At 34.1% G+C, this 15,467-nt stretch overlaps 1 protein-coding gene across 1 annotated transcript; it reads right to left on the reverse strand.

Annotated features, from left to right (window-relative positions):
- Positions 1-7,614: 7,614 nt before the first annotated feature.
- Positions 7,615-14,126, reverse strand: LOC112686760 (RNA-binding protein MEX3B). Its single transcript, XM_025559178.1, has 3 exons — positions 13,198-14,126; positions 9,005-9,237; positions 7,615-8,915 (listed from the first exon to the last, which is right to left on the reverse strand). The coding sequence occupies exons 1-3, from the start codon at positions 13,502-13,504 to the stop codon at positions 8,244-8,246; spliced, it is 1,212 nt and encodes a 403-aa protein (XP_025414963.1). The 5' UTR covers positions 13,505-14,126; the 3' UTR covers positions 7,615-8,243.
- Between the last annotated feature and the right edge of the window lie 1,341 nt (positions 14,127-15,467).

Below are 15,467 nucleotides of genomic sequence, written 5' to 3' on the forward strand. Positions count from 1 at the left end.
TTCCGGCGCACCATTCTATTCAATGGTTTTGTCGTATCGATTCGACGCACTGCTGAAGATACCGGAATCTGTTGTTATGAAAGAGACTTCTAAAAAGCACCAATAATTTCATGGATGAAGATTGGAAGGGGGGCCTTAACTCCCAAAATGTTTGATAATCATCACAGTCAACATAATACCGATACAATTTTTAATTTTTTAAATTGTACAACATAATATTTACATCATTTTTTATTAACAAAGTAGTTTATTATTTTATTTGTATACTCGGTATGTGTAAATTCAGAAGCGGCAAGCCTTTTAGTCTATTTCGGCCCATTTCACTCCTTATTTAAGTTTTCAGCCTAATAAGGAATAAAACTAAAACAAAAGCATACTATTTAATATTTTTGAAAAAATGTACTAAGTTTTTCACGGTTATATAAGTAATTATATCATAATATGGTTACAAAAATGGTCATGAATACATGATTATGATAACAATACTTTTGTTAATATAAAAAAAGAAATTCAAATAACATAATTTAAATAATTACATTTGAAATAAAATTAAAATACTAATATATTGTAATTCTACCTTTTTTTTTCAATCTTTAGATTGGTTAAATGACTTTGATGGCTCTCCACTTATCCCTATCCATTACAGCTACTTTTAGTTCCTTATAGTTGGTTTCCCCTATATCGTCTATGATCTGTTTCATAAATGGTGTTCTTGGTCTACCTCTTCCAGCTTTTCCTTCTATTATTGTCGTTATCCATTCATTATTTCTCATAATATGTCCTATCCATTTTTTCCTCCTTTCTTTGATTGTCGTCCATATTGCTTTTTGTTCGTTCATTCTTAGGTATACTTCCTCATTTTTAACTTTCTCTGTCCAAGAAATTTTCAGTGCTCTTCTCCAACACCATGTTTTAAATGCTTCAATCTTTTTTCTTTCCGCTTTTAGTATCGTCCATGTTTCTGCCCCATAGAGGGCTATACTCCATACAAAACTCTTTATAAGATTTTTCCTGGTGTTTAAGCTAACAGTGTTTGCCGTTAATAGGTGTTTCTTTTGGTAAAATGCCTGTTTTGCTTGTGCTATTCTGCTCTTTATGTCCATTTCGCTTCTTCCATCATGTGTTATTTTACTTCCTAGATATGTAAGACATTGAACAGTTTCCAGCTTCTCATTTTCAATCGTTATGTTCGAAAGCAATTCCTGCTTATTGCATATTAATATTTTTGTCTTGCTCTTATTTATTTTCATTTTGTATTCTTTACAGCTATCATTTATTTTTGTTAACATGTTGCCTAAAGCTTCTTCACTTTCCGCAATCAATGCTATGTCGTCTGCAAAGCGCAACATTTGTACTAGCATACCATTAATTTTAATTCCTCCATTTTTACTTCCCTTAATTGCTTTAGTGTTTTCAATGTACAGATTAAATAGCGTTGGTGATAAGTTACACCCTTGTCTAACTCCTTTTTCAATATTTGCTTCTTCCCATGCTTTGCTTCTTTTATCTGTTATCACAGCCTTTTCATTTAAGTATAACTTATGAATAATTCTTCTGTCTTTAATATCGATATTTATGGTTTTCATAATATTGAATAATATATCCCAATTGACGTTGCCGAATGCTTTTTCTAAGTCAATGAACGCTATATACATAGGCTTGTTTACTCTATACATCTTTTCCATGATCATTCTTAAGCACAGTATAGCCTCCCTGGTTCCTCTATTCCTCCTGAAACCAAATTGGTCTTCCTCTAGATTGACACTTATTTTTGCTTCTATTCTTTTGTGAATTATCTTTGTTAATATTTTCGATGCATGTGTTATTAGACTTATGGTTCTATGGTCTTCGCATTTTTCTGACTTCTTTTTTTTTTCGGTAATGGTATCATTAGGCACTTCTCGAAATCTTTGGGAACTAGCCCTTTTTCATATGCATTATATATTATTTTATATAATATCTCCTTTCCTTGACCTTCCATTGCTTTTAACATTTCTCCACTTATGTTGTCTATGCCTGTAGCTTTGTTGTGTTTCAACTCATTTAGTGCTGTCTCCGATTCCTCTTTCAAAATGGGTTGTCCTATATTTTCCTGTCCTGCATCTTCTTCTTCCATGGCCCATTGTCCCGCATATATATTGTCATTTCCATATAACTTTTCAATATATTGTTTCCATACTTCTAACTTTTTTTTCCCTTCAGTAATTATCGTACCATCTATTCCTCTAAGTATAGTGGCTTTATCTTTGTATTCTCTAAAAAATCGTTTAATGTTCTTGTACGCTTTATCACTCAAGCCTTTTGTTAGACAGGAATCATTATCTTTGCATATATTGCTTAACCATTCCTCTTTGGCTTTCTTTGCTTCTCTATTGACCAAGTTTCTATAATTTTTATATTCTGACATTCCCTCTTCACTAAACGCGTTTTTGTATTTTTTTCGTTTTTCAATAAGATCTATAATTTCGTTGTTTATCCATGGTTTTGTAGGCATTTCTTTAGTGAATTTGAGATGTTTTTCCGCTACTTTTGTCATCGTATCCCTTAATTTTTCCCATTCGACTTTGTCATTATCCTGGTTCTTATTGCTATTTGCTTCTTGTAATAGATTATTTAATTCTTCATTGAAATCACATCTTATTTCTTCATTCTTTAGTTTATCCATGCACCATTTTCTTTTTGTATTTTCGTTGGATTCCTTTCTTTTCAGGCTTAAGTTTGTTTCCATTAACATTAGATTGTGATCACTGTTAATGTCCGCACCTGGGACCTTACCCTCCCCTTGAAATATCAGAAAAAAATGTTACAAAAATAAAATCTAACGTACAAATTAAATAGTTAATTGAAAAAAAGGTGCTGGTCGCCCCTCTTGGATTATAGGTTTGGCGCTACTGTTTACGAGCAATAAGCATAATTGACCACTTAACCATAAACCTATTTTATTAATATAATCGGCGAACTAAAACAACATTTATTTTTAAAATTATTAAAAATTATATCAGATTAAAAATCATATGCCAACTAAAGCTAACAATTAGATTGATGACCCGTTATATTCTATGCAAAAATATAAGTTTGTTTTGTTATAATTCCCGAATCCGTTATTTATTTTAATACTATATTATATTAAAAACAGATTGTGTACTACGGTATTATTATCTAATGATAATAATAACTATATGTAAAAAATTCATTAGCAATTATGCTAATGAATTTTTTACATATAGTTACTAAATTAAAAAACATTTTATTACATATCAACCCCATGTTTATGTATAATACTGAAATGTCGCAAGTTCAACCTTTTGTAGTTGGCGGATCAATTTACACTTTTATAAAAACACTATGGGCCATCAAAAAATAAATAATACTATTATATGCAATGACGAATGTAATATCTAGTCATCACGGGGAAAAAAATAGATACCTACTAGACATTCGTTTATTTATGGAGAATAAAATAATGAAAAAATGATGGTTTAGAAAAATATGGATGCTGCTCGCGAAAAAAAAATTAGTACAATGGCTTTTAACTGAGACGAACAAACCATAGTGCCATTTATATCTATAGCGTGGCTTCAATATAAGAGTACTATAGTATACATATATACACGTATAATACTGAAGTCGAGTAGGTACTCTGAAATGTTATCCGACTTAGCAATATAGTGTCCCAAGAGAGAAAGCAAGTAGTTATACGAGATAAAACAGTCGTTTTCAACGTTATATTTACATGGACGAAAACATGCCAGTACCTAAACAATAAACCACAACATGTCGTGTGGCTATTTTTATGAATTTATGTGTAAGCACGCCTCAGTCATCATACCGAATACAAAATCATTACTAATGTTCCATTATGTTCAATGTTTTATTATAAATGGTAAATACTAATGAATTATACAGAGCAACAAAACTATGTTGTTATATACTGCATTGTACACTTAGCACAGAATAATACAATAATGATCATGGCCGGCCCAAGCAAAAATAGTGCACTAGGCAAAATCAAATTTTACCAGGTTCCTAGCTGCTCGCCTATACCTTAAGCCGGCCTTGATAATGATAAGCAGGACTGTTGGTAATTTTTCTTTCCTACACCAGACATCCAATTGATACCAATATTTTTATTAGCAAATTATTTTTACGTTTCCAATGATCCCATGTTAATATAATTACTTTATCTGAAAAGAATTCTTGCTGGCAGATAATAAATAAAATGAATTAATGCATTTGAAATAGTTACAGTTGCCTAAATAACTGTAACACAAAAGGGAACAAAATCGTTAATGGTAGTATGTTCTTAGATCTTAAAATTTCACTAGTTCAACTGGTTTGTTCGAAAAATGAACTATCCACATTATTGAAGACTCCCGGATATTTAGTATTCCTCTCATATGTTTATCATCGAATTTTTATTTGTAAATTACATATTCAACAAATTATTAAAATGCATTATTTATATTAAAAAACTGAATCTTACACTTCACATATATACAATACACGTGTCACGAGAAATCCGTTTTTTATAATGATAATTTTGTGTTAAGTACTTGCATTTTTAATAAAATATTTGTACACAATTAAAATAAGATTATAAGTTTTTATTTTGGATTTAACACGCGACACGTGAATTCCGTAAATTCACTTGTTTAAGAGCTCTAATATATATATATTATTCATATTACACATATATTTTTAATTTAATCATATTACGTAAATAAAGTATAATTATCATGTTATTACTTTTTGTAAGCATTTAAAGTATAACACAATTTGATATAGCAATTAGTGTACCAAGATTTCAAGTACAATGTCTGATCAGTTCTTTAAGAAATGTCAGATATTATTTGGGTAAAGATAGGATAAAATAATAAATACATTTTTTTTTTTTATATATATATATTATATTTTTTATACTGAAAAACAATTATTTAGGATTTTATATAATAATACAAGTTACAAATCTTCGTTACTTTTTTTATAATATAATATAATATTATAAATAGAAACACAAAAAACATAATTATATAATTTTTAAACGCTAAATACAACTTACTTTCATTTAATTATAAGGATGATGAGCAGTTTTCAATACATAAATTACACTTCGAACAATACAGGGATCATAATAATATACTTTTGATGTTTGATTATTTTTTTTTTAATTACTTAGTATCATTTAATAATAATAAAAATAAAAATAAATCTTTACTTTATTTATATTATTATACTTTCATTATTGCTTTATAATCAGTCCTTGTTGTTTGCAAGTATAATAATGCAAGGTAAAAATATTGAGATCGAAAAAAAAAAATTGGAGGATATATTATAATAGTATTATTATTACATTAGCTATCTAGGTGTTACTCAGACAATATAAATATTACAAGATACATATATTTTACTGTTAAGTTATAAAAAAAAAGTCTTGTGTACAATTAGATATCATTTATAATACTGATTTGGATTCAGGCCAAAACAAAAAATAATAATGAAAACTGCATCTTAACATACTCAAAAAAAGAACAATTCCTCATCAATCCTGTCTCTAATGATATAAGCTTGACAACCATATATTTCGATTAGTCTAAAATATTAATACTTAACGCAACTTTTTAGTAGAAATTACCTTAAACAGAAATGGCCACCAAACACACTTTGAATGTGCCATACTTTAATTTACATTTATAATATTATATAATATTTCTATATTATTAGTTTTAATATATTTATGCTAAATTTTGCTAATAACAAGAAATTTATGAAATTCTCACAAAAAAGATAAAAAAAAAAAAAACAATTTAAGCTGAGTATAAATGTATGTATAAAATTTATTATATATATAATTTTTTTAAAACTTTTATATTATGTATAAATTGAATTATGTATATGATTATCAATCTGGTCTGTTTTTAAAATTTATAAACAGTTCTTAAATGTATAAAATTATTTTTAAATAAATAATTCTTAATTTTTTTTATTTTTTTTTATTTATTTTTTTTTTTTTAGAAATAAAAGTATTAAATGCAATGTATGAAGATTGAAGCCACATTTTTGTTTTGAAATAGCAGAAAAATATTCTTTGGGCCTAACAACACAGTATTTCAATATTTAACACATAATATTATTATATACAACCAAAAAGTGAGAAAAAAAAAACAAGAACACAAAATATAAAAAGCAATAAGATTTTTATTTTATAAATAAATAAAAAAGTATGAATAAAAAAATGTGCACTAAGAAATAAACCTGAACAATGTTTATATCAAAAAGTAAACAAAAGATCCTAATAAATAATACTAGTCCGGTATATTTTTTAAGTATCAATATTAACATCAAATACTATTAAAAAATAAAACATCACAACTAAATAATAAAAATATGTAATAATTAAAATGTAAATAACTATTTAGTTTTTTTCAGATAAATATATGAAATAAAAAAGTATAAAAATAATAAAAAGAAAAAGTTAACTAAGTAGCCTACATACTTAACAATGCAGTGGAGGATCGGAGGGGCAATAATGATGGGGAGGGGGTTATGGGGATATTTAATAAATAACAAAAATATACAATTTGTTTAAGTATAATATCTCTAGAAAACGAAAACTTTTTTTTGGATTTTTTTATTAATAAATTTTCTTAAGAGTATTTAAATTACGATATAACATTTTATTCAATCACTCTAAAAACCAAAATTACTACACAACATTATTTTAATATATAATATATATATATAAATATATATATATAAGAATAAGTATTTAGACATTAAATTAAGGTTTATTTAATTATATTTATATATAAATATATTTAATATTACTTTAATGATGCTACATATCAAAATGTAAACAATTTATTTTGGAAAAAATATCTTTTTTTTTTTTATTATTTAACACGAAATGGCACATTTTAATGTTAAAGGTTCTTAAATTTGGCAATTTTAGGACTTATAATAATAAAATATTTATTATTTTAATTTAATATAAAAATTATAAATTATATATAAGTAGATATAAAATTTAGGTCTATATTGTTGCATTGCCTTTGACGCACCACATACACACTCACATATAGATTTTAAATTAATTATTATTAAAAATGACAGTTTCTTTTATTTTCCTAATTTTCATCCAGTCTTTGTTTGACGAGTGGCGTAGGCGCTAATATTTAACCTATTTCTTTAATTTAAATCTACTCTACTATATGATTGTATTTAAGTTAAATTGAGCTTTAATTAGCTAGTAAAAAATATCTAAATTTAATCAAGGTATTTTGATGGTGGGGTGTCGAGGTCAAAGGGAAATTGGCAGTTTAAATCACAGCCCGATCACCACACCTATATTATTAAAATGTGCCGCTTCGGAATGGAACAATTTTTTAAAATAATTTATAAAATATATATTTATATATTATATAGAAATCTTTCAATTATTTATTTGTGTAAAAAAAAGAAAATGAAAGAAAATAATAATAAAACGACCATGGCTTATATGGATGTAAGTTAAGCTTAGAGTAATATATTATATACCTTTAATGTATAATAAATTTATTTCACATATATTTGTAAAACTTTATGTAAACTGTGAAGAAAAAAAATTAAATTTAGCACCTAATTCCATTTGGAGGTAGGTGCTGTTAATTTTCTTTAAATTGTTTTTGTAAAAAAAAACTTAACAAGGGATATGTCAGTATACATTATTAAAATCTTACACAGTCGTGAGTAAACCGAAACAAACTTTAAACATTTGTTTACAGTAATTGTATTTAAAAATCTAACACCTACAAAAAAAAAAAAAAACTCCAAGAAATATTTGTTGATAATAAATTATTAATCACTAACACTGGCTAAATTAATATTATGTCATGTTTTCTGGCGAGAACATTCTAGTTACGACTTCTCATAGAGATCGTCGGGTCAATTTTTGAGAAAAAAAACTAAACAAATAACATATTTTATCAACAAAATACACAATAACCAAATGGATAATAATAAAAAAATTCTTTAAAAAGAATAATAATTTAATAATAATAATTAAAAAAAATGACTGGTTTTGTAATGTTCGTCAATTAAATCAATCAGCCTTCGATTGAATCCCTTTTTTTTCATTCCACTTAACAGAGCGATAAATGTGTTAACTATAAACTAACTTTAAAACTAAATATTTTGGATCGGTTTTTAGGAATCATTTAGGTACTAAATAAAAGGGATTTATTATGGTACTTTATGTTTTTCTTGGCTTAAGAGATAATGCGAATAGCTTGACGCGCAGGTATTTTACATACCGGACAATGGGATAATCCATTGGAATCGCAAGCGCTTGATGCGCAATCCAAGCAAAACAAGTTGTGACCACAGGGAACAAGAGCAGCATCAATGTCTCTCATGTGACACACTAAACAAGTCTTTTTTGATGGAGGTGGAGATGTCGAACTTGCAGGTGATGGTCTGGACGATCCCATGAAACCCCAGAGACCGACGTTCTCAAATGATGGTGATTCACCACCAATACCTTCATCTGACCATATGTTTCCCAAGTCACCAAGTGCCGATACACCAGAACCGCAAGAGCTTACAGAACCAGAGCTGCAACCCGAACTACCGGAGAGTATAGCTGGTCCCATGGAGTCTGTAAGATCAAAAAGGCCAGCCAATGGATTAGCCTTGCAGAGGGCGGCTAGAGCAACACCATTTTCTTCATCAGTCATGCCATTGCCAGTGCGTAGAGCAATATGTGCTTCAATTTCACGTTTGGCTGTTTCCACACTATCTGGTAGGCCGGTGACATCAAACACAGGCTCCTTGTCTCGGGAAGGAGTAACGATGTATGTTCCTGTTTGGTGTTGAATACGTTTGATGGTCGCACCCTTGGGTCCAACTACAAGACCAACAACCCTGTATGGTACTCTGACCTACAAGATACAATAATGATCATTAGTTTTTTTTTTATTTAGACTTAACTTTCATGTAATGAATCAATTAACACAACTTGAATACATACCTGGATTGTGACGTGTCCGGGAACACTTGGAGGTCCTGGTGGCGATAGAGTTCCAGCCATGTTCTTGCGCGAAGCTCTAATCTGTGAAAAATGCTCAGCTGCCGATAGTATTTCCTTCTTTGCCTTGGTCACATCTTCCTTACGTCCAGTCACTACGAATACCGGTTCTTCGCCACGCACTGGAGTTTTGATGTAAGTGTTGGTCTTGGCACGCAGAGCCTTGATCTTGCAACCTAAATAACGAAAATATTAAAATCCCTGTTTTACTGTCCGACCTCATTGAATAATAAATTATTTTAATAGTTATTAATAACAATAATATTGACATAAGTCGAATTCTTATTTTACTATTCTTACCACCCCCACTCCCTTTCATTTATTAATCAAGACAATCAAGTATTTCTATAAGATATCGAATTCATCTTTGGTCGTTAGAAAAATGAATGAGGTTCATTATTGAGACGACCGTGCTAGCGGTGGCTGCGGCGGATGGACGGGCGGCAAGTGTTTGTGGAAACGATGTAGTCGGGAAGGCGGGGGTGGAGGGGCCGTTTAACAGTCTATCGGGAACCCATGGAAAGCAGACGCCGCTCACCTTGATAGAGGCAGTTCAACCGATGCTTTGTCTCCAACCTTGCCAAACGACGGCTGTGCACGCATTATTTAATAATATAACGTAATAATATATAATTATTTGAACCACCGCTGCCGACACCATCGTCAGCACGGCGTGTTATGTATGTAACGCCACCCACCCACCAACCAACCACTTTTGGAATGAAATTCGACGAGCATTTCTTTTCTCTTTAAAAACCAGACGTGTCCTATTCCGTCCGATATAATAATTATGTGTAATACAATACTACGCAGTTTTAACGATACCGAACCAAGGGGGCAATTGTGTGTAAGACTCGGTTTACCTACGATTCGTTGTTATCTATAACGTTGTATGTACCGATTTCGTAGATACATATAATAATACCATCTTCGACGGAAATATGAAAATCTGACTGTGATAAGGAGAAAAATGTAATAACCCTTTTGCGGCTCAACCCACAGGTGAAAAATCTGGGCGTAAACGGAGAAAACGTTTAAAACGTTTTTGCGTTATACGACAAAAATGAAACTACACGCGTAGCAGGGCGGAAAACGAATTCGTCATATATTATATATATATATATAATGTATACACACATGCGTTAATATTTTCAAATCCAAAGTTTCTACCGTCGATTGGGGTGGAGAATAAAAGCGAACAATAGTACCCGCGGTGAACACGCCGCATTCGAGTGGTGGTGGCGAAAAAGCGGAGGGTAGGTGTCTGTGCGTCGGGTTGAATGGCCTACACAAATCAATTCGCTTACGGTGGAGGGTAATGCGGCGGTGGCGAGATCCCTGCGCGAAACGCATGCACACGTGAGCTTCGATTTCGCCGGCGAAGTACCGCTGCCGCCGCCGAGGGGCGCGACGTCGGTATCCAAGGCAACAACATCCGTTGTCATGGGGAAGTGGTAGTGCGCGTGTGTGCAAAGAGGGGAAAGTAGCTGAACGTTTCCAGAGAAGTAATCTTCTCCCGCAAGCCTCCGACCTCCGTCGGTGTATCGAGACGATTGTGAAGGAGACCAGGTGGGAGGACGGGGGTCGAAATGTTTTCAGGATAGAATCCTGTATAAATGTATACACATTTATTATAAAAAGGCTTACTACTGCAATAACCAGTGCTCGTTCATATATGCGTCGAAAAATCAAGTCTTCAATATTTACGACTTTTTCACGAGTGAAATTCACACGTGAATTTAATGTAAGATATAAAGCAGCGGGGAAGCACGTATGTAAAACAAAACGAGGTCAAAAATCAATTGCAAAATGTTCTATAAACTTTTTCAAGACTTTTAGACGATAATTCCTAAGGTCAACGCCTATTTCATATATTACACAGGTGTAATAATATCGTGGTTTTTATCAGAGCGTTTCATTATTCTAGAGCGTTACACGCCAAAGGGTTGACACACCCTAGCATTTATATTTACACGGTACATGTAGGCGGAGAGGGCACACGGTCGGCCCAGACTGCAATATCGATTTCGTCTTGCACACGCGGCGGCGGACACAAAAACTCGCTAGTGGTGGGGTGTACGACCCCTTACATTATTACACGTGCCACTTTTTACGATCTCAATATACACACATATTAAATATTATATCGTAAAGATCCAAATGTTTGACCAAGGACAGAAAATATATTATTTTCGTTCAATAAAATCGTAGTAGATTGATTTTGAATAAATTATTATTTTTCTTTAAGCGTGGTGTTTTTCCCAACCATTTTTTTTTTTTTAAAAACCAGTAATCTGACGAAAAAATGACGAAGATTCATAGGATTATATTTCTTTTATTAATAAAAATTCCTGTAAACGGGAAAAAAATGTATTGTTGTACACTCGGGTATAAAATACACGGTTCTCTCACTCTCCTGTGGTAAAGAAGAGGTTGTACATAGGTTCGCAGTTCAAACACTGATCGGGTCGCACGGTTTATAACAGGTAAAGAAGGAACAGGTACACTATATATATATATACTTTTATGTATGGATGTATACACACAAACAAAAAAGCATTGTGATCCCAAGCGAATGTGGTCCAACCCCACAGTGGGCAGCTGGCTTTATCTTTACCCGTCGGGGAAACGGTCTAATTTTTTTTTCATCTCGTTTCACGACCACCTGATTCCGAGGAACGGGCGCGTATAATACAACACACCAGAAAATATAAAAATCCGACGATTCGATATCTTCTAGTGGATGTTGAAGTCGTCGCCGGCAAGATACACAATCATATATATATATATTGAACAACACTAGTTCGGTGAAAGACGACCACGTGGTTAACACACGACTACGGTACGTAGAATAACCTTGGGACGACGGCGATTGTGATATTGTCGGTCCGTTTGGCGGGAATTCGACAGACCACAGTCGTTGTCGCTTTGTCCGTGCAGTGTGTTCTATTGGACTGTTGTTTTTACACGAAAATAAACGCATGCATGCATGGTATATACAGAGCGCACAAGGCGAATGTTTTGCCGAGGACCGTGGCCTTGGTAACCACCGGTGCGCATTGGGTCAACGGTCCGGGGGCCCCCTAATTGGCATTCGATAGTACTTGGTGCGTGGGAGGGGGGCGAACAATTTCTCGTCCAGGAAAGTGAAACAACAAAGATTAATAAATCTCGGAAAATCGTTTTTACAAACATCGAAAAAAAAATTCGATAGTTTCTTATTTTTTTTTTGATACATTTTTCTCCTCAGTTTCTTTCCACCGGTTTCAAGGTTGTGCGAGAAGTCTAACCGTCATCGTTCGTCGTCGAGGTTACAACATGAAAAAACTCGAACGCCATCTGACACACACACACACACATACATACAGACGCACGCGCAAACCTGGCCATTACCAATGCACATGACAGTGTTTGTGTCGTATCAAGAAAGAGAACGTGCGTTTGTGTGTGTGCACGCTTGTAGACCACGAGGTCTTTACCCGGCAGCAGAACAGGAGGCGCCCCGACCGTTTCCTGCCAGCTGTCTCGCCGTGTGGAACGCGAACACATACACACACGCGCAACGACAACGAGCTGCTGCTGCTGCCGCCAGACGCTTTTGTTTAATGAAACTTGACGACCGGTTTCGTCGTTATTATTACGTGAGCGCGCGCGCGGTGGTTTACCAACCGTTGCCACCACCGTCGTGTTGCATAGGGGCTACCGATGCCGATAGATCGGATATTCTCAACTCGCGCGCAATTCGATTAATTATAATCGTAAAACACTTATGAAGAAATTCACTGTTAAACCCACGATCATAATGGTCGATTCGTCGATATCGCTCGTTAGCGAAATCTGTTCGGAGAGATGGAGCAAATCAACTAACAGGTAGTATGGGTCAAAATTGTAACCGAAATACCCGGGAAACCACGGACGCGCGCGCGCGCACGTCCGTATTAGTATTACGGAATACGATAAGCTGGTACCCGGGATCCCCACCGGTTCCGAAAATAAACCCACGTGTTGGTCAACTCATTGCTGTTTAAAAGCGATATTAGCATATTGTAACGTAACGCAATGCTTACGTTGTTGAACCATGACAATTCTTTGAACGTTAAGATTAAAAATAGAAACAATAATGAATAATATATTACCTTGTCTTCCAACGATTTCAGCCACGTGTTCGGAACTGGGTACCGGAACGCATTCGGTCATGTTCTGGCTCTTTTTGTTCCTTGGCTCTTCCGGAAATCCGTTGGGAATATAGTTCTGTACCATTGACGAGGAGTCCATGGACGGGCCTCCGGACATTGGGGAATCCGCTTTCTGTTGTCGCTGTTCACCGTTCATGTACAACATGCTGAGTTCCAGGGCTACTTGCAGGGCTCGCGTGTCTTCGATGATCTTGTTGTTGTGTTGGTTGGCCGAGAATTCCAAGTCCGAAAATAACGTAGCAGGCATGGCGAATTGTTTTCGACGAAACGAAATAATTGGATAAAAGACGGATTTTAGAAAAATAAATTTCTACGTTAACTCGTTATAAGCGTTTCTTCTTTTAAAATTTGTAATACGGTCGGCGAAAATCGGTATTTTCCGTTAAATTCGTATACTCGTGATGCTGCAGCGAGCGTGTAAAAATTGCGCGTATGACGGCGAGTGTCACATGTGCGCGTTTTCCCAAAACGGAAATAACGTTCCGTTGTATAAAAAAAGTATAAAAAAATTCACGTGTAAATACTGTAAAAATTGATTCCTATGCAGTCCAGTGGGAAAGCAGCAGCAGCAGCAGCAGCAGCAACAGCGGCAGCAACAGAGAATTGATGAGTGCGATACGTTTAAGGAAAAACGTTACGATCTGTATTCAACGTTTTAACGCTATTACTTGTTTATTTTTTTTTTTTATATATATATACTATAATATCGTAAATTTGTAATATAATATCAAAAAATAACGTGCGGCGTATCGTAAATTATTAATGTATTTTGGTGTGTTCGATAGTGTACGGCGAGCGCGTGGTGAGCGTGTGTGTGAACTCGACAGACTGACGACACGAACGATTTTCTAACGACTGCCGGTACGAAACGGGGTGGCTGTGCGCGTTTGCCGGGTTCGCGCGCGCTGCCGGCCGCTTTTTTTTCTCCTGCGTGCGTGCGTGGTGGGGTGGCTTCGCGGCGGCTGCAGGGTAGGGATGTCATGCGGCGGCAGCGGCCGGCCGGCGTCTTTGCTCTCTTCCCTCCCCTCGCCACCCGGCCGACCGCGCGCCCGCCTCGCGTACCGAGAATCCCCACTGCCGCCAGCCCGCGCACCAAACGCCCCGCTCGCACAATGTTCGCTGGCGCTCACTCATTCTCTCTCTGTCTCACTCACTCTATCTCTCTCTCGCACTCCTTGAAATCATCTTGCTTACTCGTCAGTTCGCTCGATCTACACTTCTTTCTCATACCGCCGCCGCTGAAAGACGGCCGACCGACCAACCACGTGATTTTTTTTCCCGGCAACAAAAATCGTTTAACACACACTATACGACGCGTATACTCGTATTCATTATATTATTATTATTATTATTATTATTCTTATTGTATTCAATACGAATATACACTTGGCGGAGTGAAGGGTATGGGGGCAGAAATATGAAAAACGAAGAAATAGGTTTTTGCCGTTTTAACGCGCCGGACACAAGAATAAAATTATTTTCCAAAAGAAAAAAACAAAAATCAATACCGACCGTCCGTGTGTTGTTTTATCAGTAGCAGGGGGATCTCTCCGCCGCCGCCGCTGCTACCGGCACCGTTAGTATTATGCAGAATTTAAATACACCCAATGCAAGTATTTAACTACGCACGTGTGGTGATGTATTTATTTTGTGCGTATCGGATTCCAAGCCGCTTCTGTCGTAGCACGCGGCGACTGATTGCTATCTAACTGTCCGAATAAAAATTTTCGAAAGTAAAAACCGTTGAGACCACCACGCGGAAAAAAAATGATCAATGATTTACACCGTAAAATATTATTTATACAGTATTAATTATACCACGCATGAATATTGTCTAGTTCAGTACTAATTATAGTAGATATATTTTATACTTATGTCGGATTAGTAATTATTTTTACTCCTATTACAGAAGGATCCTTATTTGTTGAACAACAATAAACACGTTTATACATTAAATGCTAAATCAGCGTTTCTCAAACTGTGGGTCGCGACCCCCTAGGGGGTCGCGAGTCAATTTTTGGGGGGTCACTAGAAGTTTTTTTAACTGTACAGATTGTAAGAAACAAGCACATTCATCACATACGCCTAATTATTAATTAAGTATTATATTATATATATTATATTATATTATATTATTATTATTATTATAAATATATTATTATAATTATTATTATTATTATTATTATTATTATTATTATTATTATTATTAT

The sequence above is a fragment of the Sipha flava genome, unplaced genomic scaffold, assembly GCF_003268045.1.
Source record: "Sipha flava isolate LNK unplaced genomic scaffold, YSA_version1 324_pilon_pilon, whole genome shotgun sequence".
Classification (NCBI taxonomy): domain Eukaryota; kingdom Metazoa; phylum Arthropoda; class Insecta; order Hemiptera; family Aphididae; genus Sipha; species Sipha flava.